Source organism: Pimephales promelas, chromosome 17 (assembly GCF_988280905.1).
Source record: "Pimephales promelas chromosome 17, fPimPro1.hap1.1, whole genome shotgun sequence".
Taxonomy (NCBI): Eukaryota; Metazoa; Chordata; class Actinopteri; order Cypriniformes; family Leuciscidae; genus Pimephales; species Pimephales promelas.
The window spans coordinates 3165199-3191903 of NC_142785.1; the positions used below are offsets into that span (position 1 = coordinate 3165199).

The 26705-nt window shown below is 38.2% G+C and overlaps 2 protein-coding genes across 3 annotated transcripts; one reads left to right on the forward strand and one right to left on the reverse strand.

Annotated features, from left to right (window-relative positions):
- Nucleotides 1-178: 178 nt before the first annotated feature.
- Nucleotides 179-12624, reverse strand: zdhhc16b (zDHHC palmitoyltransferase 16b). 2 transcript variants are annotated; one of them, XM_039657733.2, is made up of 11 exons: nucleotides 12468-12621; nucleotides 9407-9529; nucleotides 8253-8497; nucleotides 6499-6693; nucleotides 5492-5580; nucleotides 5122-5150; nucleotides 4858-4991; nucleotides 2943-3028; nucleotides 2747-2870; nucleotides 2563-2633; nucleotides 179-2468 (listed from the first exon to the last, which is right to left on the reverse strand). In XM_039657733.2, exons 3-11 carry the CDS (start codon nucleotides 8490-8492, stop codon nucleotides 2366-2368), a joined length of 1071 nt encoding a protein of 356 aa, XP_039513667.2. In that variant the 5' UTR covers nucleotides 8493-8497; nucleotides 9407-9529; nucleotides 12468-12621; the 3' UTR covers nucleotides 179-2365. The 2 variants fall into 2 exon arrangements, with proteins under 2 accessions (XP_039513667.2, XP_039513664.2); XM_039657730.2 differs by lacking the exon at nucleotides 9407-9529 and having other exon boundaries at nucleotides 12468-12624.
- Nucleotides 12625-13006: 382 nt separating this feature from the next.
- prkar1ab (protein kinase, cAMP-dependent, regulatory, type I, alpha (tissue specific extinguisher 1) b) lies at nucleotides 13007-26431 on the forward strand. Its single transcript, XM_039657714.2, has 11 exons — nucleotides 13007-13150; nucleotides 14018-14217; nucleotides 16122-16289; nucleotides 16370-16461; nucleotides 19976-20037; nucleotides 20129-20175; nucleotides 20567-20725; nucleotides 20810-20870; nucleotides 22214-22335; nucleotides 22410-22491; nucleotides 24124-26431. Exons 2-11 carry the CDS (start codon nucleotides 14044-14046, stop codon nucleotides 24294-24296), a joined length of 1140 nt encoding a protein of 379 aa, XP_039513648.1. The 5' UTR covers nucleotides 13007-13150; nucleotides 14018-14043; the 3' UTR covers nucleotides 24297-26431.
- Nucleotides 26432-26705: the final 274 nt, after the last annotated feature.

Genomic DNA, 26705 nt, shown 5'->3' on the forward strand with positions numbered 1-26705 from the left:
AAACGTAATGTGTTTTAAAACTAAAGGTTTAGATTGTGGTAATGTGCTCTGTCGTAATTTCCCAGTTGGACCTGATGTTTTATATCACACCAGTTCATTTGTACAGTAAGTGCTGGACTGGCATTTACATGAACCTGACCTGCGCATTTCAGATATCACACAATCAACAACACCAAAATGTTTTCAGCTTGCTTACATTTATTTCGCATTTCATCCAGAATTCTGAGAACATACTGAAAATATTCAAATGAATATAAAACATGGTAAACTGAAAATACTTAAGATGTAATTTGCGTGCGTTAACTACATTAGTTAACGTCAACTAACAATGGACAAAACTTCTACGAAAAAAACTTCAAAAAAACATTTACGAAAACATTTTTCAAATCAAGTTGTTTCTGTTAACGTTCATGCACTTTAAACTAACATTTAAAAAAATTGTTCATGGTTTAACGTTAACAAAGATTAATAAATAAATACTATGAAAAAAAATATATGTCGACTTATGTATTAACTAATAAATGAGACCTTGTTGTAAAGTGTTACCGAAACCTTTTCGTTTTAGGATTTAGAAGATTTTCAAACAAATTTATGAAATGAAAAAGTATTTTTATAAATAAAAGAGGCAGTAACAATTCTAAGTAACCAATAAAAAAAGGTTTTTAAATTTGACCATGTTATTACTTGCAAACCGGGAACAATGCAAACACCAAAACATCCTGAAATACACACCTAAAGGATTATTAGGAACACCATACTAATACTGTGTTTGACCTTAATTCTACGTGGCATTGATTCAACAAGGTGCTGAAAGCATTCTTTAGAAATGTTGGCCCATATTGATAGGATAGCATCTTGCAGTTGATGGAGATTTGTGGGATGAAGCTCCCGTTCCACCACATCCCAAAGATGCTCTATTGGGTTGAGATCTGGTGACTGTGGCGGCCATTTTAGTACAGTCAACTCATTGTCATGTTCAAGAAATTAGAGCTTTGTGACCTGGTGCATTATCCTGCTGGAAGTAGCCATCAGAGGATGAGGACATGGTGGCCATAAAGGGATGGACATGGTCAGAAACAATGCTCAGGTAGGCCGTGGCATTTAAACGATGCCCAATTGGCACTAAGGGGTCTAAAGTGTGCCAAGAAAACATCCCCCACACCATTACACCACCACCACCAGCCTGACCAGTGGTAACAAGGCATGATGGATCCATGTTCTCATTCTGTTTACGCCAAATTCTGACTCTACCATCTGAAATCGAGACTCATCAGACCAGGCGATATTTTTCCAGTCTTCAACTGTCCAATTTTGGTGAGCTCTTGCAAATTGTCGCCTCTTTTTCCTATTTGTAGTGGAGATGAGTGGTACCCGGTGGGGTCTTCTGCTGTTGTAGCCCATCCGCCTCAAGGTTGTGTGTGTTGTGTCTTTGCTGCATACCTCGGTTGTAACGAGTGGTTATTTCAGTCAAAGTTGCTCTTCTATCAGCTTGAATCAGTCGGCCCATTCTCCTCTGACCTCTCGCATCAACAAGGCATTTTCGTCCACAGGACTGCCGCATACTGGATGTTTTCCCCTTTTCACAGCATTCTTTGTAAACCCTAGAAATGGTTGTGTGTGAAAATCCCAGTAACTGAGCAGATTGTGAAATACTCTTAAATCACCTTTCTTTCCCATTCTGACATTCAGTTTGGAGTTCAGGAGATTGTCTTGACCAGGACCACACCCCTAAATGCATTGAAGCAACTGCCATGTGATTGGTTGATTAGATAATTGCATTAATGAGAAATTGAACAGCTGTTCCTAACAATCCTTTAGGTGAGTGTACATGTCAATTGTATTACGGAAAATATTTTATAATGAGAAACGTAAAGAATAAAACATATTTATGTTACATTTTTTCGCCCAGTAGTCTCAGACTTCTGGAGCCCATCGCAAACTACACACGCATTTCATATGTAAAGGGGTGTTAATTCGAAAACATTTGGAAATTAAAGCAAATGTTTGACTAACTTCAATTCAACAAAATGCACGGACCACTTTGGAAATGTTTAGACATTCAAACACATGGTGAAAAACAGTTTCATAAAGGACACAGCTCAAAGATTCCCGTCATGATCGCCATTTGAATCTTTGAAGTTAAAAAAATATATATATTCCACAGATGTCACCAAAATCCACTTACATTAAGTCTTTGGCACCAAGAACTACTTTGAACTCGGCACAAGGATCTCACGCTGTAGCATAAACACATAAAAAAAATGAAAAGACGACCTAAAGGTCAGCAGTCCTTGATTTCTAAAGGTGAAGGTCAGAGGTGACGCAGAGCCCCTTCAGTCAGAGTCTGAGATATGGACTGATCTGTTCATATGACCACAGTGTTGTTCCTGTATGCAGGACAGTCCCATAACAGGCCATCCTCATGAGGAAGATGAGCGGAGGGCAACAGAACTCGCGTTAGCCAGTCACTGAAAGACAATAAAACACTGATTATTAAATATTCACTGTAAAATTGTTGTATAAATAATAATAATTTAAAAAAAAATATGGTAAACATCTTACCTCCGCTTCTCAATACCAAAAAACCTTCTCCAATTGTTCAGTATTCCATGGTGGTATGGATTACGGAAAATCTGTGAACAGAGTGTCGAGTTCATCTTCAAAAATTAGAATACTACATTTTTATAGATGTAAATTAGTATAGATATTTTTTATGGTGTAAATGCATGTGTGGTGTCGTCCTCACTTTGCCCCTCAGCTTGAGTCGTGTTCTCTCTCGGTTGTTGATGTGTCTCTCCACACTGGTTTCTGCTCTGGTGATTAGCACTGCGTGCCACAGTGTGAGGCTTCCCAGAGCCACCGACACTGAACTGGCGGACAGAGGAGAACACGCTAGAGACGGCAGGAGTTAAAGATGAATGTGTGGAAATAAGCGGTCTCACCTCGTCAACACCCACAGATAAACCAGGCTCTTGTGCAGCATTTTCTCCTCACGGGTGAAGGAAGGAGGCGGCGTCTGATAGGAGGTCTACAAACACAACCATCGTTATGTTCACTGTTATCATCATGCTGTCATTCATAACCTACCTACACTTACTACTGGTCGGTGTGAATACCCTCCCCTTTAGATTAACCCGCCCCCAGGACCGCATCCCCCTTTAACCCGCCTCCCCTTTAGATTTACCCGCACCCAGCTAGGGCTGCACAATTAATCGAATTTGTAATCGCGGTTACAATTATGAATGCCACAATTATGTAATCGTTCAAAAGCACAATTATAAAAAGTCCACTTACATTATTGTGTGTACTTAATGTTTTTTTACAGCTTATTTTAAGGGTTTTTTCCCCATTGTTTTAATTTTAGTTAGTGTAACATAATTATAATTAGCATTAAAACAACACTATCTAACATTGTTAACTTAAAATAATGTTTCCAAAATCGTATCAGTGGTTCATCAAGTAGTAACAGGGTGAAAGGCACTTCTGCCGTCGCCTGACGGGGTCTGTATCACTTTCACTGGCGCTATGTAACTTCGGGGTTCGGGTAGGAACCCGACCACAAAAAGAACTACAAAATTCGACTGCTTTACATCAAGCACTACAATAGTCATTATTTCGTTTTTCTTCGTTTCTGATGTCGCAATACATCATCCTTTCTTGAAATAATGTAACATACTCTACTTTGTCTGTGGACATATTTCATTCTAAAGCCGCTGCTGGATAAACAGCGAGCATGCGTGCGACGGTAGGCTAAATTATTTTATGACAGCGGCAATGTACAATTTCGTTTCCAACCAGTAGGGCGCCCGAAGACGAAAAGTTACTTGGTGTTACTTTAAACCATAGAAAAGCATTGAAAATTTTTCAGGAGTTTTCAGCTGTTTTATTTTGATATAACAATTTGCATGCTGTCACTTCGAACAATGGCATAAAGGTGTTAAACATCATTCAGTGTAAATTGTGATAATCGTAATTAATAATCGCAATTATAATTTCAAGGCAATAATCGACAATTATGATTTTTGTCATAATCGTGCAGCCCTACACCCAGCCCACCTCCCCTTCAGATTAACCCGCCCCCAGGACCGCCTCCCCTTCAGATTAACCCGCCCCCAGGACCACCGTTGCTTCAGATTATCCCGCCCCCAGGACCGCCTCCCCTTCAGATTAACCCGCCCCCAGGACCACCTCTGCTTCAGATTATCCCGCCCCCAGGACCGCCTCCCCTTTAGATTAACCCGCCCACAGGACCACCTTTCCTTCAGGTTAACCCGCCCCCAGGACCGCCTCCCCTTCAGATTAACCCGCCCGCCCCCAGAATCGCCTCCCCTTCAGATTACACCCCCCCCCCAGGACCGCCTCCCCTTCAGGTTAACCCGCCTTTAGAACCGCCTCCCCTTTAGATTAACCCGCTCCCAGGACCGCCTCCCCTTCAGATTAACCCACCCCCCCCAGGACCGCCTCCCCTTCAGATTAACCCGCCCCCCAGGACCGCCTCCCCTTCAGATTAACCCGCCCCCCAGGACCACCTCCCCTTTAGATTAACCGGCACCCAGGACCCCTCCCTTTAGATTAACCCACCCCCCAGGACCGCCTCCCCTTCAGATTAACCCACCACCCCAGGACCACCTCCCCTTTAGATTAACCGGCACCCAGGACCCCTCCCTTTAGATTAACCCGCCTCCAGGACCGCCTCCCCTTTAGATTAACCCGCCCCCCAGGACACCTCTCCTTTAGATTAGCCCCGGCCTAAGGACCGCCTCCCCTTTAGATTAGCCCCGCCCTCAGGACTCCACCCCTTTAGATTAGCCCCGCGCCCCAGGACACCGCCCCTTTAAATTAGAAAGGGTCACTGACCTCGATGGCGTTATAAGCGTCCAGGAACATGTCTTTGGCACTGATGCTGCAGTAGATGCAGCCCATGGTCATGAACATGCAGAAACTGAAGAAGTACCGGTGGTTGAAATGACCCACGCAGTTATTCAACCAGGCTGGAGGAGTGGCCAGTTAAGACGGAAACCACAGCAGGACGTGGTCACAAAATAATGAAAGAACATTTGCTTCTCTTCACATATCGTATGTTCGTATAAATATTATTTAACAGCTGCTTCACAAGGATACGACAGTGGTGGTCCATTTTCAAAATACATCTGTGACGGAGAAAACAAAATAACGCATTATTTTATTTAAAAATTAAACTGCAGCAATTGATCCTTTTGATAAACGATTAATTTTTAAATGAAATATTTAATTCAATTAATCAAAAAAATTCAGTAATTCTTGCAATTAAACATTTAAGTACGGAGTAATGTTAATTAACAACATGTGCTTTCTATAGGGTTAGAAGGAATATGGTTTGGTTTAGGGTTAGTTGGATGTAATTATGCATAATTTACTGGCATTGCTTCAGTTAACACTAGTAACATGTGTAAAAGGACACGCAGCACATCAGATTCACTTGTGTTGCCTTGAGTTTGCTCACTGGTCTTACCGGTTGCAGATACTGCAGTGATGAGTTCTAGCTGGTTTGGGAACTATACATTTTTTACAGATAGTAACAGTTGGTATATCACTCTTTTCCTAAAACAAAAGACACAAGCATGCAACAAACACTTCATGAAATGTTAAATATTGAAAATAAAAAGTACACAATGAATGAAAACTAGAGAAAAAATTCACGGGACTGAACCAGCACAAAAAAAAAAAAAGAAAAAGATATTTTGGCGTAATTTTGTTGTTTCTAATTTTCTGATTGGTGGAGTTTCTTGCAGAATCATGAGTAATGTAGTTGTTCACTGAGGACATGATTATTTTAAAACGAGTTGAAATAATGCAGACTGAAAGCAAATATCATCAGTTAATAACCTCATAGCTTCCTCTGTTGTTAACGGTTTAGAAGTTATTGTTAAAAATCAGAACTAGTTTTACTTCCAGAAGTTAATTCACCTTATTCCTGACGACCTTACTGCGTTTTGAATTATGGGCGGCACTTCCGGTCTAGGGAACTTCCATTCAAAAAGGCAGCTTAAAGTAGTTCACATTTTGATGAACGAGTTTGAACAGGAGAGTCACAAATGCGCATCACAGAACAGAGCAAGGAGAGCATATGAGCTTATAAAACTTAAACTTTGTTATACTGATCGTTTTGCTTGATAAGACCCTTATTCATCGTTTGAAATCATTTAAAGCCCTTTGAACAGTTTGCACTGAAACTGTCTTGGACCTTGAACCGTTTGGACCCCATTGAAGTCTATTATATGGAGAAAAATCCTGGAATGTTTTCATCAAAAACCTTAATTTCTTTTCGACTGAAGAAAGAAAGACATGGACATCTTGGATGACATGGGGGTGAGTAAATTATCAGCAAAAGTTTTTTTTTTAAAGTGAACTACTCCTTTAACGTAAGTTACACCCATAATTCGCGCAAAGCGTCATGGGGCGCAGGAGTAAGGTGGATTGCTTACATAAAATGTGAAATTGTAAAAAATCTGCAGGCACCTGTGGTGGGAAACCCGGACACGTGGTGATGGCTTTATAGTAGTGGAAGACCAGCATGAGGAGGTTCCAGTGGCCGTAACAGAGGTGCCAGAGGATCCAGTGAAGCGGGTACGTGCTGAAGATGATGGGCAGAACACACAGATACACGATAATCACGATGGAGCTGGTCAAGGTGATCACCAGAGACACAAACACCTTCACGGGGGAAACAGAGATGAGGGATTAGAAATGGTCAATTCTAAATGGACAGCTAAACAAAATAATGTGCAATTTACTAGAGGTTCTGACAAAATGTTAAAGTCCCCCTGGCCTGTAGTCAATCATAGCTTGAATGTAATTCGACACCCTTCCCTCATTTAGTATACGTGGTTCTATGAATATGCAAATGAGCCCCGCCTCCACTCACTCACTCAGAGATCCACTGGTTGACGATCACACGTTGATCTGAGCTGACTGTGTTTTTGAGACTGTCTTTGGTTCACTGCAGTTTTATAGGGACAATGTGGAGGAAGTTCTCCTATTTAGCGGTGAAATTGTATTTTGCATTCAAACGAATTGTGCTCTCCAGCGCCTCGTTTTTCCAAATGCGCGTTGCATCTACGGTAGCCGTTAAAGTAGTAGTTCACTTTAAAAAAAGCTTTTGCTGATAATTTACTCACCCCCATGTCATCCAAGATGTCCACGTCTTTCTTTCTTCAGTCGAAAAGAAATGAAGGTTTTTGATGAAAACATTCCAGGATTTTTCTCCATATAATGGACTTCAATGGGGTCCAAACGGTTCCATGTCCAAATGAGAGTTTCAGTGCAAACTGTTCAAAGGGCTTTAAACAATTCCAGACGATGAATGAACAAATCTTTTTTCGAGTCATTTGATTCATTCAATGAACAAAACAACTCGAAAAAAGATTTGTTCATTTTGATGAACGAGTTCGAACAAGAGAGTCACGAACGCGCATCACAGAACAGAGCAAGGCGAGCATTTGAGCTTATAAAACTTAAACTTTATTTATTTTTTAAATGAGTGATCGTTTCACTTGATAAGACCCTTATTCATTGTCTGGTGTCGTTTAAATTTCTTTGAAGCTGCACTGAAATTTGGACCTTGAACCGTTTGGACCCCATTGAAGTCCATTTTATGGAGAAAAATCCTGGAATGTTTTCATCAAAAACCTTAATTTCTTTTCGACTGAAAGAAAGACATGGACATCTTGGATGACATGGGGGTGAGTAAATTATCAGCAAAAGTTTTTTTCAAAGTGAACTACTCCTTTAAGTTTTCTGACGCAGTCAGTGACAAATCCTGAGTCACTTGTCGCCTACTGGTCTAACAAAGTAATTGATTCAATCTTTATTTGAAGTGTCAACTTGCCTACAAAAGCTGATTTGCTCCATTTTAATCGCTACCGTAGTCATCAGTGTTTATATCCGAACAACAAACTTTTATTCCAGTACTCATGTGATAACATGAAGCGGTTTCATACCCATCCATGACAGCTGCTGACAGCTGGACAATAAATGGATTTGGCTTACCCTAAATTTATTCAAGACAAAGGTCTGTTTTCATTAGAAACAGACTAATGAAACCATCTGCGTCTCTACAGTACTCATCAAAGGTTTAATAGACTTAGATCTTGTAACGATTAATCGTGTGGCTCTAGCGTGAACCGTGCACTCGCCTTTATGATGGACGCAATATATTCAGCCCTAAAACTGTGAAGCAAATGAATTGAGAAAATAGATTTAGCTCTGCCTACCACTCCAAACCAGCGGGTCATGTTGTCCACCAGCCAGTAGATGGGCTCAAAGACACAGTCGAGCACCGTGTCTGAATTGGTCAGGACGTTGTAGTACAGGGACTTCATTAGCACCGTCCCATAGTTCCACAGGTCTCGTACTCTGTTGGTCCGCTTCCTGCGTCCTCGTCGAAGGCAGAGCCGGAACCAGCGCAGGAAGAGACGCATGACTCTGGAGAGGTACCACCTCCAGCTACGCATTCCTCCTACAACACACACACACAGAGGGTCAGTGTTTCTCTTCGCACAAACACAGCAATGAAAACAGCAATACACTCTTCATTAAACTCACAAAATCAATAAATAATACAGCCTGTGAAATGAATAAAATTAAAAAAGAAATGATTATTAACAATTATAAATCTATTAATAGCAAAATTAGGCAATATCTTTTTATTTATTATTTATTTATCATATTATTATCCTTATTAAAAATGTGAGAATAAGGTCTCTATCCAAAAGAAAAAAAAATCAAATATTTCAGAGAAGTACATAAAAAACCAAATAAACACACACACTGTATTTAGAAGATATTTGAGAAAAAATGTACGGGTAACTAAAGTTAAAAAATTAACAAATGATTTCAAAATGTAATAAACATTGGATTGTCCAACATACATTCATAAATACCTTTAATTCATTTTTTTTCAATTCTAATAAAATAATATAATAATTTATATAATAATAATTTTATTATAAAATAATATATATATATATAATAATAAAATAATATATATATATGTGTGTGTGTGTGTGTGTGTGTATATATATGTGTGTGTGTGTGTGTGTGTGTATGTATATATATATATATATATATATATATATACATACACACACACACACACACACGTAGACATACATCATATATAAATAGAACGTTCCAAGATATTCTGGAAAAATAAATAAAAATTAATGTAAATAGTTAAATAAATACATTGTTTAAATCAACACACACAAAGAACATATTCAAATATCCGAGATATTAAATAAATAAGCAAATAACTAAAAAATAAATTGTGCAAAAAATAAATATACACATAACAATAATAAAAAAAATAAATAAAAAAAAAAAAGACAAAATCTGTTAGGCACACAGAGTGTATTAAAATCCTTACCCAACTCTTATCGTTTCTGATTTTCTAAGCAAATAAATGCATTCAAATAGGACTCAATAAAAATGGTCCAGCTTGTCTGTACCAAGAGAGAAACTGTGGCATTTCCAAGAGATCTATCCCGAACTGCAACCATAGACACACACACAGAGAAAAGCATTAGTTTGATTACACAAAACGTAGTGAGATCAGAATACCTGGTCAAGGGGTGTATAACTATTGCGCAGGATTATCAACTAATGTCCGAGGCAGAAAAAAACACTAAATATTTGATCAAGTCCTTGGCAGTTCACCTTATGTAACACAACAACAACCAACTTAAGAAAAGTTTCAAGTCTCAAGACCGATGTAACCCAGCACCGCATGCACTTCCTCAGGAGGACAATAATGTCCATCTGATCCGGCCAGCGGCTGATGAAAGTGAGTATTGGTTACGAGATTGAGGCAGTGTTTTTATCCCAGTCCCATGGGGTTTTCTCAAATGAGACGCCCGCTTTTTCCAAATGTCGCAGGTGGAAGGTGAGCTTGTGGTGAGGACAATTACATGCCGTGACGTCATATTGAGGTCACATGGTGTGGACAACCGTAAATAGATCAGAGTGCATCCAGACGAGAAACAGTGGATGGACAATGAAGTTGCTCAGGGGGCAAGGGCAATTTAAATTATTGTTAGCAAATGTATTGTCTGACCATTAGTACATGCTAACCCGATTCGCTTTTTTGCATTAGTCGCATGATCTGCATATTACATATTACGTTTACTGTGTACTTCTTTGTCTTGTAAATTACACGTGTAACTAATGTTTTTTGTACCTCGGCACTTTTTATCTTGGCCAGGTCGCCGTCGTAAACGAGTTCACAGCAGAAATCATTCATTAATGCGCAATATTTGCCACCTTAAATTGATTTCCAGGGGCATATTCACCTATATATGGACATTTTTTTCTAAACGAGTTATGCATCATGTTTTATGTCAAATACTAACATTCAGATTAGATTATACAGTAATTACACTTATTTATACAATAATACTTAATTACACAATAATTATACAGTACCACTGTTGCAGTCAAATTAAATCATTCAATCAAAATCCATCTTTGCAGTGCAGAGGTGACACGGAAGTGGCATTAATATATTTACAGTCCATTTACAATTGCATTTAATAAAGCTATGAGGGTTTTTTTAATCAATATTCAATATTTAAATATGAAATATTTCTAACTTTAACATTTTTTACTTTAAATATGAAACTAAAACCGCCAGTAAGCGGCGACAAGTCACTATCTTAAAGGAGAACTCCGGCACAAAATGAACCTTTGGTCTAATAACACATCGGTATCTAGTCAACCGTTCTCTGAGATTTGTTTTCATGATAATCGAATGTAAAGAGTTTTATCTCTAAAAACTGTTTAGCGTATAACACTAGTAATGGGGGCATTATACCATTAACAAAGCTCAAAATAGCCCCACACTAACACAGTAACATAATGAAGAAGCTTTGAGAACTTTGTAAGTGTACAGACCGTTTAATAAGAAGATACTTTATAAAGACAGTTCACTTCCGACAGTTCATTAATGTCCGAGGTTAATATATATCTAACTGATAATAATAATAATAATAATAATAAATAAATAAAACTAAAATAAACTATTTTGGGTAACACTTTATTTTACTGTCCCTGCTACACATCTAAATACACACTATAGTAATAACAGTAAATTATGCATAAGCAACAACTAACGCTATAAACCAAACAACTGAGTACTTATTTAATTACACTGTAAGAAAGACACCTTAAAAAAGGGTTAAACTTTATTTTACAGTGTCCCTGTTATACTCATGTTACATGTAGTTGGTATATAAATTATGCATAATTACATGCAACTAACCATAAACCTAATCCTACCCCTATAGTAAGTACATGTAGTCAATTACGATCACTCAGTACCTAGTTTATAATTACACCGTAACAAGGACACTATAAATACCCTTTATTTTAAGGTGCAGTGTAATTACTGTATACATTTAAGTACTGAGTGATTGTAATTAACTACATGTACTTATTATAGGGTTAGGAGTTGCATGTAATTATGCATAATTTATAGTTACTACACTATACAAACTACATGTAACATGAGTAATAAGGACACTGTAAAACGAACTGTTACCAAATTAATTAGTTTGATTAGAGTAACCCAAATTTGTTCTGCGGGGAAATAATTTATTTTTGCTTAAAAAAAATAGCATTTAAACATTACATATTTACAATTTGCTCTCTGGCATCCTTCAAATCCTCCCAAAGAGTCTCAGTCACCATTCGCTTTCATTTTAAAAAGATGCAATGAAAATGGATGGTGACTGACGAGGCTGTCAGTCCCTTACAAAACGCATCAGATATCCTTTTTAACCCTTTGAAGTCCGCACCAAGAAAAAAGTGATGGAAAAAGCGTTTGGTTGAGAAGTCAGTTAAAGGGTTAAGAGTTTAACAACACGAAAGCAAACTAAAAAAGACCTGTGGACAGAATGTGTTTGCATTGGAAGCCCCTTTTCCTCTAAAAGTAAGGAGCTTTGCACTGTAATTGGAAAGGCTTATCTCTGTCACCTCTTACAGCAGAGTACACTCACATATCCTGTTAGCACGTTTACTTAACGTTGCTCGTGCACTTTGTGGATTATTTCAGGACATTTTAAGAAATTCAGGACTAAAGTAACCAGCATAGAAACTAAAGAGACCATGCACGTTCGCCATCTGTCCCACACTTGACCTGGTTCCACTGCCATGGTTATGATTGGCACACTGTAACACTGAGACCGGATATATGACCTCAGGTGTTCACTTTCACTTCTGATCAGAGGATACACTTTCCATTACAACAGCAGAACAAAGACAACCCGGGTCAATATAATGGCCGAACAGACTAGTAAAGAAGTATATGAGGGCTGGTGTGTTTGTACTGTCACTGATGTGTATAACGTTACACTGTTCACATGTGAACATCACGTGAAGATGCTCATAATGCACCCCGGCAGGTAAACGAAAAAGATTAAAAAGATACGTACCACCAAATCTGGTTCCGTAAAGGTTTTCCACCGAATTGCTGATAAAATGATTCAGCTCATGTTTGCAACTGAATGAAACACGTTCACACATTCAAAATAATACACTTCTCATCTCAGCATGAACTGAGTACCAATGAAACTTCCGGTGTTAACAGACGTTTTCAGAATAAAAGTCGCGACAGCAGCGCTTTAACGCAGTGTTGTTGTTACGTTAAATCTTTGTCATTTTTCTCCACATAATTGATTTTAAACCGATATTGTATCAAATTCAAGACAGACCAACGAGATTGTTTAGTTATACACCTTATTCACGGCAGCACCATCTTTGATTTTTAATTAGAATGAAAGCGAGGCTGTGAGGGATAGACATGCATCTCTTCAATGGGCTGTACTGTAATTTAATGTGTTATCTTTATAGTTATCGCTCTTGGTATGAATGGGGCCTTTAAGTGTTTTAATTGAGAAGAATTACGACTATGGTACTCAGGTGCTACGTTCCCTTTAAGGTTACCACGGGTTACAGTTTCCTTGTGAGAACGAGGCGCATTGACGTCAATGGCAGGCTTTGATTGGTGTTTTACCATTTCCGGTTGGCAGACGTCCAAGCGCCTGTGAAGAAGAGTTGTTGCGCCGTCTCTGAATAACGGAATAACGCAGAAGCCGAGTCGCGTTATAAAGGCTCGGTAAGAAATAACGATACTCGAAATGTCATGTTTCTGTCGAGTAGATGTAGCGCTAAACGTCTATAACGATCGGCAAATGCTGTAAATGTCATTTGTTTATGATACAGATAAAGATGGCGACCACTCAGCGGCCTTCGGCTAGATCACTCAGGAGCCTGTTATATTTTATTTGTTTTAAGGTTAATTTGTTTTAACATTTAACCTTCTTGTTAAGGTTTCGAGGCCATTTTAGATTACGGAATGTCTGTTTTTGAATTGCGTTTTGTTGTGTATTAAAATGATATTTTCATATGCTGTTGTTCCTGTGAAATGGGTTTATACAGCGTTCATCCTAAATATACTAGCATTCTGATTGATGTTGTCGAAGAGTAAAATAATTTTATGTCTAATAATAATACTAATAAAGCAACATAAAGTTGTTTTTCTGTAAATAATGAATCATAGGAAACGCATGCAGTGAATCAAACTGCACAGGTGTGTTGAAAACAAAGATAATCTCCAGATTATTTCTGACATCAATCTCATAAATGATGCTGTAATCCTGTTCCTGTCCTCTGGGTCAGAATGTATTTTCATCATGTGCAGACTTGCTATTGTTATTAATTCTGGAACATTTACATATCAGAGTTTCTCAATATTGTAGGAAAGAACACATCATAACAAAGTACATCCTACATCATTTGAATAATCCAGAATATCTTTATTCAAACATGACGGATGTTTTTTTTTTGTCGTTTTACTGCAATTATTGGTTTTTAATATTTAATCCAATACAAAATAGATGTCAGACCTTCTGTATTTGTTTTCACGGATCCCTCATATGGTTATTTATTGATTGAATTGACTATATTTCATGTCTCACCGCAGGTCAGAGGTCAGATCCAGCGTTCATCATGGCATCCGGCAGTGCGGGCAGTGAGGAGGAGAAGAGTCTGAGGGAGTGTGAGATATACGTGCAGAAACACAACATCCAGCAGCTGCTGAAGGACTGTATCGTGCAGCTATGCACCTCACGGCCCGACAAACCCATGGCTTTCCTCAGGGAACACTTCGAGAAGCTGGAAAAGGTACACTAGGATCATTCTGACGGAGATCTGGAACCCTTGCTGAACATCACTTTACATTAAGAAAGTTGTGTTTAATAAAACAATTAGTGCGCATGAGCGAGAGTGAGTTCATTTTTATAAACCAGTGGCAAAAGCAATATAATAAATGACATCCATTTTCAATAATAATTGTAATTATTCATCCAGCATATTAGGCCTCATGTTATTTAATAGAGTGCCGAAGTTATGACGTCACTTTGTAGATCAAACCGCAGAAGTGAGTTTAGCATTTTAGCACTTCAGGTTCCCTCGCCCTAACGTCTATTTGAATGGGTTTTTGCTAAATCGCCTGAGATAAGGTCTGTGGTGAACAAAGCCTCTAAATATGTTCACATTTTTGATCTATGACATAAAACACACAGTTATAACCTGCTTGTGTTTTTTTTATTACTTTATATAGGCTTCAAAATGTATACATTTTGGATTAACTTGTAAAGATTATTTTGCTAGACAAAACGTGTAAGGGTCACAACTCTTTGTTAAACACAGATCTTATTTTTTGCGATTTTCCAAAAGTCTATGGGGAAAATGCATAGCTTTTCGATTGAGGGAACCCACGCGCCGCTAGCTTCCAAGTTGTCCTACAAAGTGATGTCATAACTTCGGCACTTTATGTGTACAAATATGCATATGTAAAAAATTAAAATGTTAAAAAAAAATTAAATAACTTTTAATGTAATTAACAATTTGTTAGTATCATTTATATTCTTTTCATAAAGTTTTTAATTAGCACTTGTTTTTATATTTTTGGTTTTCTGTTTATTATTTAGTATTTTTTGTGGGGGGGTTTTGTGTGTGTATACATCAAATTTAATTTTATTTCTGTTTTAATTAATTGTGAATGTTTATTTATTTTCAGTTAGCATTCTAATCTAAACGAAAATTAATAATGTTGCTTTGGAAACTAATTGAAACAAGTTTTACGTTTTTAACTATATTTGATTTTTATTTTATTTCTTTTCTCTCATATTTATTATTTCTATTAACAAAAATAGTTTATATTAATAATAATTATATATACATATATATATATATATATATATATAAATTAAATATTTATATTTATAAAGATTTTTCGTCTGCATCAAATAAAAATGTACCTTGTTTAATTTCTGAATTGCATGTTGTAGATAGGGCTGTCAAACGATTAATTGCGATTAATCGCATCCAAAATAAAAGTTTGTGTTTACATAATATATGTGGGTGCACTGTGTATAATTATTTGATATATATATATATATATATATACACACACACACACACACAAACACAAACAAATCCCGCGTGTCGTGGCGTTGGGGGAAGGAAATATTAGGAAATACATAAAGAAAATATTATAATAATACACAAAAATATTATTTATATGAATGTAAAAAAAATAATATTATTTATATATAAAATATTTCTTAAATATATACAAGCATGTGTGTGTATTTATATATATATATATATATATATATATATATATATATAATAATTATACACAGTGCACCCACATATATTATGTAAACACAAACTTTTATTTTGGATGCGATTAATCATTTGACAGCTTTCGTTATAGATGTTATTGTGAACGATTCATCCATGCGTGTTCTGTTTTTTTTTTTTTAATTTCTGGATTTTCCAGTGAATCTGGACTAGTATGCTGGACTTCTCTTATCATTTAGTTTGGAAAACCCTCTCCTTTCTCACACTAGCCTTAAGTGCAACTTCCATATCCCAAAATCCAACAAGCGATTGGATTGGATGTGTCACAATACAGAAGAACAGATCTAACGCTGCTTTTGTTTCACTGTGACATCAAATCCAACCATAATCCTCTCCTTTTTTCTTCTTTAATGTATCTGCTTGTGCTTCACACACAGGAGGAAGCGAAGCAGCTCCTGAACCAGCAGAAGGCCAGCTCTCGCTCGGACTCTCGTGAAGATGAGGCGTCTCCTCCCATGAACCCCGTGGTGAAGGGTCGCAGGCGGAGAGGAGCCATCAGCGCTGAGGTCTACACCGAGGAGGACGCCGCCTCCTACGTCAGGAAGGTGTGTATGTCTCACAGTCACGCAATGTGTGTGATGTCCGTCAGGTGAAGCAATCATGTGTTTTTTCTGCCTCTGTGAAGGTCATCCCTAAAGACTACAAAACCATGGCCGCTCTCGCCAAGGCCATCGAAAAGAACGTGCTCTTCTCACATCTGGATGACAACGAAAGAAGGTGACTTCATTTATTTATTACTATATTCATTAGGGGTGTAACGATATTCGAACTGAACCGAAATTGTGTACACAATTGTGTACCGAACACGAACAAGGCGTGTCCGCCCATACCGGATCAATGGACCTCATGTCTTATGTGTACAGTACACAACGAATTCAGCTTTGTAGCCTAACCACCATTAACTCCAAATAACAAGCTCCGTGTTTTGTTACTTTCGATAATAAGCAAGGTGTAATCTTTCAAATTCTGTCTAGTCGATCACGAAATTCAAACAATAAGCGGCTCTTTGATGTGGCGTGACAGATCGCTGTAGGCCTACTAGGCTCCTCATTTCAAGCGGCAGCGCAACGCGCGAGTAAACGCGATCATCTCTTCCTCAGTTACATCATAACTCGTGTAATGGCTCAATCAGTGTTTCAGCAGCAGAAAGACGTCAATAAAACAGCATAGCTTGTCACTAGCATTATATTTAGCTCAACAGGAAAGTGATTCGGTGTCCACAACTTTGGTTCCTAATAAATGAACTCTTGCACTAAATAAATGCACTATGTTAGCCTACATATTATATTATATTTTACTTAACCTGTTAATGCTATCTTGATTATTTAATGTATGTTTAAATTATATTTCATGAAAATGACAACTGTGTAAATTATTATATTTCAATAACAACACAAGTTAATGCAAAAACTGCCTTATGTTCAGTTTACATGTTTTCATACAATGTGGTGTGTGTTGATTATAATATCAAAAAAATAAGTAGCATCTGAATTTAGGTTGAAAGTCTAGGCTACAGCCTTTAATGTTATAGTAATGTGCGGCTCCCTCTATAGTTTACAGCAATAGCAGATTATTTTAAATCCTTGTGAAACGTTTAATTGTAATTGAATTAATTTAAAGACAGACAGTTTTTTTTCATTAAACCACTGTTTTAAAAAACAAACAAAAAAAGCAACTTTAGCTTTAGCCAAACCGAGACGTCAAAACCGTGGGAAAACCAAACCGTCAATTTTGTGTATCATTACGCTCCTGATATTCATGCACTGGCTAGTTTTGAGATTTTGGGCTGTTTGACTTTTCATGACTATTTTCAGACTAGTGGAAAAAAAACATGCAACATACACTTTTAAGGGTCTATTTGAATATAGATTATATCGATTTCAATTTATATCTTTAAAGTCTATTTTTCACTTCTTTCACTACACTTAAGCAGCTTTACACCCATATATTCTGAAGGTTCATATATCATTCGCCTGATTTATTACATTTTATTCCTAAAAAACAATTCGTTTTTTTTTTTTAATATTTATGGAGTGATAAAAAGAGATACCCAAAAATAATTTTAAACTTGGCTTAATCCAGAGTTCAGATTTTTGTTCTGGAGTAATTTGCAAATTAGTGCATTGTTAATAAGATAATGCCTCATTTGTATATTTAGATTTGACGTGATATAAAATGTAAAGCTGGGGAAATATGAAGATATCTATTAGTTAAGTGTTTACCCTTCAAACTAGGGATGTCCCGATACCACTTTTTCACTTCCGATACCGATACCGATGCCGCACCTTTGGCTTTTGCCGATACCGATATTAGTCCGATATTTTTTTTTCGTGGTCCGACGTGCCGTATACGGCCCACAGGGTGGTTTATAGGTTTAACTTTGTGAAAGACAAAACAAAACAAACACAAAAGTAAACATAATACATATCTTTGGAAAGCTGAGAAACTCGTGATTCGAACGACGTAAACCATTTTAAGATACAATCAACACAGCGGGCACAATCTGTCTCTTTGTCAGACCACCAACAGCCAAAACAAACCAACACAAACTGGAAGAAACTCACCAATTAGCCATCTGTTAGTCCACATTCCAACAAAAATGGTTTGGTTTCACTGTAAAGCGTCCATACAATCCAATTTGAAGAAGTTTTTAGTCCAAAACAATTGTATATATGAATAAACATCCATGGAATGTAAATAGTAGCATTTCGCGTTAGCCGACAGCGCACAACTTCGACGCACTAATGCTACGTTCACACCGGACGCGAATAGGGCGTCAGGCGCGAATGATTTCAATGTTAAGTCAATGCAAGAAAAATTCCTGCGGCGCGAATGAGGCGTGGAGCGCGGCGCGGAAGACGCGAATACGCCTCATTCGCGCGTCAAGTTGGCGCGAATGGCGCGAATTGAGCGTTGTGCATTCACGCGTTTGACGCGAATTCGCGTCTGCCGCCCGAGTTGAAAAATCTGAACTTTGGCGTGAATTCGCGCCGCGTTAACCAATCAGGAGCCTAGCTGCTTGCTCACGTGGTGAAGTGTCTGGATGCTTCAATAAATTATTTTGTTAATATGACTAAATGCATGGTGGGATTATGCACAACAAAGCAAATGTTTCATCACTTAAAACATTATTTCTATATGGAGACATGTTCATTTTGTATTGAATGTTATTCATTCCATATCTAGAAATAGTATTATGTTGTAAAGACAGACATCCCAAGTCTCCCGGAAGTTCCGGGAGTCTCCCGCATATTGATAGCGTCTCCCTGATGCCCGCAAATTAGTTCAAATCTCCCGGAATCTAGAGCGAGACATACTGCGCGCATAACATACATAGCGCGCTATATATATATATCAACATATGTGCAATAATTCGTGTCTGGACGTGAGAGAGAGAAAAAAAATCACAGGACAGGTTAATAACTTTTGAAGGCTGGCTCTATTTATTATCAAAACAAAAATAAATGACAGCTAGATTAGATGGATGAGGGGCCGGGCGAGGGTGATCCTCGCTCAGATGCGGGACAACAGGTCATCAAACTGGGCGCGTGACAGGCGGAAGTACCGCTGACAGCGGCCGTCATCCAGCGCAGCTCCTGGAGCGAGCAAATGGTGAAACTCGCCAAACGGTTCGGCTCCGAAGGGTCCGGTGGACACAAATATACGGCGACGATGATCCCCACGCCGCTGTTCTGCTATCCAGAGTAAATACAGAGCGGTAACTCTCTTGATGAATGCTCGGTCGACATAAAAACAATGACCGCCAACGGATTTTGATTCTGACGCGCGTCACGCGCGTAAATTTCGCTTCAAACTTTACGCGCGCCAGTTTCGCTCTCTCTTTGAGTGACAGTTTATCTATCCAGTTGCAATAGAGAATGAAATGACGCTATTTTCTGATAGCCAATGAATTTCTGAAAAGACTGAAATGCAGCTTTTGTGGAATCATCCGATTACATTAGAATCCGTGCGCAAAAGCGAGAGTGATTCTCTGCGCGCGTGTGCTTAAACACAACAATCATCACGTGACAGGCTGCGCCGCTAAACTGGATATCGCTCATATTTTTTTCTCCCCTCCGATCTCCGATCTAGCGTTCTGGGCCGGTATCGGCGCGATACCGATGCCGTGGATCGGATCGGGACATCCCTACTTCAAACCTGATGTGTGTCTTGCTTTAAATAAATGTAGATTAATTTATTGAGCGAGTTTCTCTTCTGCTCTCTCCTACAGTGACATATTTGACGCAATGTTTCCAGTCACCTACATTGCCGGAGAGATTGTCATCCAACAAGGTAGAACCTTAAAACACTTATGAAGAGTCATATTAACATTATTTGTACATTTGATTGACCTTCACTTTTTTGTTTCACACTTGTTTCCTAGGTGACGAGGGCGATAACTTCTATGTCATTGACCAGGGGGAAATGGATGTAAGTTACACTTCCACTGTTTAGGATGCATTCATATAATAAACCAGGTTACACTTTACAATAAGGTTTGTTTGTTTGTTGACATTAGTGAACTACAGTAGTTATGAACCAAAAACGAACTGCACATATACAGCAGTTATTCTTTGTTAATTTCAACATTTGCTAATACTTTATTAAAATCTTGTTAACATTATTTAATGCACTGTGAAATAACCGTGCACAACTAACATTAACAAAGATGAACTAATACAGTAACTGATTGCTCATCATGGTTAGTTAATACTTATTGTAACGTGTTAGCATAAACCATGAACGTTTTCAACAATTCCTGATGGAGAATCCAGTCCCACTCCAGCTGGACTCAGAAGGTGTGTGTGTGTGTTCTCCTCAGGTGTATGTGAACAGCGAGTGGGCCACCAACATCGGAGAGGGCGGCAGTTTTGGGGAACTGGCTCTGATCTACGGGACCCCGAGAGCCGCCACCGTCAGAGCCAGGACCAACGCCAAGCTCTGGGGCATCGACAGAGACAGCTACAGGAGAATACTGATGGTGCGTCTCTCCTCAACTCACACACACACTCACACACACTCAAGACGCATTTCATTCTACTAAACATCCTGTGTTTGATTATAGGGAAGCACCTTGAGGAAGAGGAAGATGTACGAGGAGTTCTTGAGCAAAGTATCTATTTTAGGTAATTACACCTATCGATCTATCGATCTATCTATCTACCTATCTATCTATCTATCGATCTATCTATCTATCTATCTATCTATCTATCAATCTATCTATCTATCTATCTATCTATCTATCTATCTATCTATCTATCGATCTATCGATCTATCGATCTATCTGTCTGTCTGTCTGTCTGTCGGTCGGTCGGTCGGTCGGTCGGTCGGTCGGTCGGTCGGTCGGTCGGTCGGTCTGTCTATCTATCTATCTATCTATCTATCTATCTATCATCTGTTGTTTTATCCATCTATCTCGTTTTATCTATCTTTGTCTATCTGTCTTTGTCTATTGTTTTATCTATCTATCTCTTGTTGTATCTATCTTTGTCTATCTATCTTTGTCTATTGTTTTATCTATCTATCTATCTATCTATCTCTTGTTTTATCTATCTTTATGTCTATCTATCTTTGTCTATTGTTTTATCTATCTATCTATCCTTCTATCTGTCTGTCTGTCTGTCTGTCTGTCTATCTATCTATCTATCTATCTATCTATCTATCTATCTATCTATCTATCTATCTATCTATCTATCTATCTATCTATCTATCTATCTTTCATTCATCTGTTTTATTTTACCTGTCAATCAGATCTGCCTGTCTATCCATCCGTCCATCTATCTATCCATCCGTCCATCCATCTATCTATCTATCATCTGTTGTTTTATCCATCTATCTCGTTTTATCTATCTTTGTCTATCTGTCTTTGTCTATTGTTTTATCTATATATATATATCTCTTGTTTTATCTATCTTTGTCTATTGTTTTATCTATCTATCTATCTATCTATCATCTGTTGTTTTATCTATCTATCTCATTTTATCTATCTGTCTTTGTCTATTGTTTTATCTATCTATCTCTTGTTTTATCTATCTTTATGTCTATCTATCTTTGTCTATTGTTTTATCTATATATCTATCTATCTATCTCTTGTTTTATCTATCTTTATGTCTATCTATCTTTGTCTTTTGTTTTTTCTATCTATCTATCTATCTATCTATCTATCTATCTATCTATCTATCTATCTATCTATCTATCTATCTATCTATCTATCTATCTATCTATCTATCTATCTATCTATCTATCTACTATCTATCTATCTATCTCCTGTCAATCAGTCTGTTATTTTACCTGTCTGTCTGTGATTGTATCTCTCTGTAAGTCAGCTAGTCTATTGTTGTATTTGTCTGTCTATCTATACATGTATCTTAATCTCTGTCTATAATTTTCCTACTGAAATTGTATTACTGTAAGTGACACACCGAGAGAGAGAGAGTTCGTGTAACATGAGTGTGTGTGATGATGGCAGAGTCTCTGGATAAGTGGGAGCGTCTGACTGTGGCTGACGCTCTGGAGCCGGTGCAGTTTGAGGACAGTCAGAAGATCGTGGTCCAGGGAGAACCAGGAGACGAGTTCTTCATCATCCTGGAGGTGGAGTGTGCCGTCTGCTCAGAGCGTGTGTGTGTGTGTCTGTGCAAAGTCTAAAGTCATGTCTCTTTCCTCAGGGATGTGCAGCCGTTCTGCAGCGCAGGTCAGAAAACGAGGAGTTCGTAGAGGTCGGCAGGTTAGGACCGTCAGACTACTTCGGTAAGTGTTGATAAACATGGATGTTCCACTACATGTTCTTAAAGGGATAGTTCTTCAATAGTCCACTTTTAGATAAGTAACTTTGCAACTACATGTCAGCTAACATCATTAGGGTGTTAGTGTCAGGTTCGGGTTAGTAGAATAATTTTGGAGCATCAAAATAAAGAGTTAGCAGATATTAAGCAGTCTATTAATACTCTAATGACTGCTAGTGGACATGTAGTTGCAAAGTTACTTATAGTTAATAGAATGTGGACTATTGAAATATAGTGTAGCTTCTGTTCTCCATACACAAAAGTGAATAGTAAGTTTGGCAGTGTACATCACCATCCACATTTCATGCATAGGAAATGGAAGCTTAGATATTTGCTAAAAGATCTCAGTTTGTTTCACGGAAGAAAGAAACTAATACGACATGAGAGTAAACAATGGCACAGCTTTCATTTTTGTATGAACTGTCCCTTTAACGTCAAATATATTAATACAGTTGGTCTCTGGGTCCCACTTTATATGTAATTTTTCTTATAAAATGACCAGGCCAGTTTTCCTAATTCTGTGTGAAGTCTCCGGGTCAGATTTTCTTGGAGCATTAGTTGAGTCCGGCTGTCTATTGTTGTACTGTTGCAGTGGGAGTTTACATGAGTTGTGTGATGCTTTCTCCGGTGTGTGTAAAGTCTCAATGTGGCCGTGTACCATGAGTGTTCGCTCTTGTAAAAACTGGTTGCAATCTGAAACATCACCGATAGAGGCCGCTAAAAAAACATTTATCACCTTTAAGTGGAACATTTAAATGAATTATTTGATACTAGAGATCGACCGATAAAGGATTTTGAAGGCCGATACCGATACAAATATTTTTGGGTTTTAAAATCTGAAATATCGGCCGATATTTTATTTATTTATTTATTTTAAACTGGAGGTGATTAGTCACAAATTTTGTCCTGCTTATTTGAGTTAAGAGAACTAATGGGGATGATCTTTTAATTATTATTCAAGCAACGTATGTCTCGTGACCAACTCAACGAGTGTTGCCAACTGGAACGGTGTAGAGTGCCCTCTGGTGGACAAACTATACAACTCCAACACTCATGACATGTTCAAGCATGTTTCATCCATTTTTATTTTTATTTTTTAAATATTCATTTATCAGCCATTATAACTGCCGATACCGATAGTTTGGAAAATGCCTAATATCGGACGATAATATTGGTTGCCGATATATCGGTCTGGCTCTATTTGATACAGTGCACTTATTGTGTACAGACATGTTTTTTTTCAGTGTTCTTCTGTTTATAAACACCTGCTTGCAATCACAGCTGTAATTAATTTGTGTAATTACATCTATAATTACACTGTTGACCAAACCTGTCCCATATCCACCTCAATAGTCAATAGCAGCAAAAGTGTTTTAGCAATGAACACAACAAACACACTCTGCCTAACAATTTCTTTTTAATGTACATACATATTACGTAAAGACACCTAATATAAAGTGTGAGCGGTCTCTGAATATGTCCTGTCAATAAAATTGGATAATACAATCCTTATTAGTTATCCACGAAGCTATAAAGTGCAATTAATTAAGTCTAGAAAATGTATGAAATAACATGTCTGTGTTTCTCTCACCACCAGGCGAGATCGCTCTGCTGATGAACCGACCCCGCGCGGCGACAGTGGTGGCTCGTGGGCCGCTCAAATGTGTGAAGCTGGACAGGCCTCGCTTCGAGCGCGTGCTGGGACCGTGTTCAGACATCCTCAAACGTAACATCCAACAGTACAACAGCTTCGTCTCGCTCTCCGTCTGAGAACCCCCCCCCCCCCCGTAATCACGCCGTACGCTTCTCATCCACACCTCGTACTCCCGAGCGAGAGCTTTAACGTCCCACATTTAGAGCCAAATCAAAGGACAGACAATCAACCAATCAGATCACAGTGTTTTTACCTTTAATTCCAAGCAGTAAAGAAAAACAGTTGAAATGTATTTATAGGCAAACCGTTTTGACTTCCTTCACCCTCACCGTCGCAGGTTAGTTTTTTAAGACTAGTTTTCTAAGATTAACTGCCTACATATATGGTTTATGAGTGACGTTCTGACTTTATTCTTCGAGCCTTACTGCCTCGTTCCCCTCCTCTCACAGTCACAGTCAGGAACGTGATCATATAGGAACTGTATGCTGTTTTATTACTTATTATCATTCCAGCACACACTCTTGCTATTTGTGTTCAGTTGCTTATCGTAGTATTAGTGAGGCCGTTGTTCCTGTGCGGTGTCTATCCATAAAGGTTTTATTGTGGCTGATCTGATTTGTGAAGGAAAACTCGAACCGACGGTAGTTTCTGTTCTGTTGCAATGCCAGTGCCAAACGTTGGACATTTCATTGGTACGTTCCTGCACGTGCGCCGTCACCGATTGAGAAAAGCTTTCGGTCAGGACGATTCAGTATTTACCTTTTCGTCAGTATATGCCGAGAAAAGACCAGTTTTATTTTTTAATAAGCTTATTTTTCCACAAAGGTGCACAGTGGCGTATTTAGTCGCATGTCATAATTTCGAGTGTTTCTGTGGCCATTTTTTTAAACCGGCTTGTTGCTGTTTTAACGTCGAACCAAAACGAGCGAAAGGAATACGAAATTCAACGGATAGTTCACTTTGAAATTATTTTTTGGTGTGTTTTAGCTTACCTCAAGGGCTTCCAAGATGTAGGTGTCTTTGTTTCCGCAGTATTTTCAATTTTGATATATTTAGGTCAAACCGTTCTTGTCTGTCAGTCATATAATGGAGGTCTATGGTCACCACCTCAAAGAGCATGCACAGAGAAGTCCAAATTAAACATGATTTAATGACTCGTAAATGTAAGTACACATTGATGGCCTAAGACACGAAACGTTTCACGAATCAAATAATTTATATCGTTTTTACCTCCACGAAGCACCACGCCCTCAGATCTCTTTGACGTGGCTGTGATTACAAGAGGTAAAACGATATAAATACTGTTCGTTTTCCTCACACAAACCGCTCGTTTCGTGTCTTAGGCCATCAATGTGTACTTACATGTACGAGTCATTAAATCATGTTTAATTTGGACTTCTCTGTGCATGCTCTTTGAGGTGGTGACCATAGACCTCCATTATATGACTGACAGACAAGAACGGTTTGACCTAAAAATATCAAAATTAAAACTACTGCGGAAACAAAGACACCTACATCTTGGATGCCCTTGAGGTAAGATAAAACATACCAAAAATTAATTTCAAAGTGAACTATCCCTCTAAGTTTTAACGTCAATGCCGTGGTCTCGCAAACACAGTCGGCCGCGTTCGTGAAGCAGAAAATGAAATCGGCTCTGCTCACGTTTCACGAACGGCGGCAACATCTTTGATACATTTTTATAAAAACGGATCCGTGGCGATTTGATGTTTACATGTCCGTGTTCTGTTTTGCTGTTCAACAATCCAGAGTGATCAATGTTTGATTCTCTTTATTTACAAGATGTTCCTCGTTTTAGTTTTTGAGAAATGCAGATTAAAAAGGTGTAACACATTGCTTTCCCCCAATTCTTTCAGCTGCATCTTCGTGACGTTTATTAGCTTGAGATAAGTGTCCCGTCTTCATGGCAGTGATGCTTGTTGTGTTTTCTATCTGTGTGAATGGACAGAATGGGGAATGACTGTTGAATTGGATTCCTGTAGAGTTCAGCTCACACACACACGATGATCACAGACAGGTGTGTCGGATAATCTGAACTCTACAGTGTTAGATATGCTCCTTCAAACCCAAACGCTTCTGCTGATTTATTACAGACCTCAAATGATGTTTTATTTGTCAATGTTACCCAAATGTGTCATTTCATTTCCAGTGAGTTCTGCGCAGAAATAATACTTTCTGGTATAGATCGTCCAAATGGCAGTTCAAGCAATAAAAAGGTTGGAATATTGAACAATCGGCTGCAGTGAAACACTTTATTTTCAGAGAAATGCTCAATATGTATTTCAAGTTGTCATATAGATGTTCCAGACACAAGAGGGCAGTGTTCGACTGAGAGAATTATTATTCTACATGTAGAATAACCTGTGGATAGTTTGAAATTAATTTTGGTATGTTTTATCTTACCTCAAGGGCATCCAAGATGTAGGTGTCTTTGTTTCCACAGTAGTTTCAATTTTGATATATTTAGGTCAAACCGTTCTTGTCTGTCAGTCATATAATGGAGGTCT

What these genes read in the sequence shown, in the direction of transcription:
- prkar1ab (XM_039657714.2), top strand. Translation starts at nt 14,044, where the DNA reads ATGGCATCCGGCAGTGCGGGCAGTGAGGAGGAGAAGAGTCTGAGGGAG. An exon ending in TTGACCAGGGGGAAATGGAT is followed by an intron (nt 20,176 to 20,566) that starts GTAAGTTACACT and finishes TGTTCTCCTCAG; the next exon opens with GTGTATGTGAACAGCGAGTG. An exon ending in AGGACCGTCAGACTACTTCG is followed by an intron (nt 22,492 to 24,123) that starts GTAAGTGTTGAT and finishes TCTCACCACCAG; the next exon opens with GCGAGATCGCTCTGCTGATG.
- zdhhc16b (XM_039657730.2), bottom strand. Translation starts at nt 12,558, where the DNA reads ATGTGTGAACGTGTTTCATTCAGTTGCAAACATGAGCTGAATCATTTT. An exon ending in CACTGCAGTATCTGCAACCG is followed by an intron (nt 5,151 to 5,491) that starts GTAAGACCAGTG and finishes TCTCCGTCACAG; the next exon opens with ATGTATTTTGAAAATGGACC. An exon ending in GACTCAAGCTGAGGGGCAAA is followed by an intron (nt 2,634 to 2,746) that starts GTGAGGACGACA and finishes CTCTGTTCACAG; the next exon opens with ATTTTCCGTAATCCATACCA.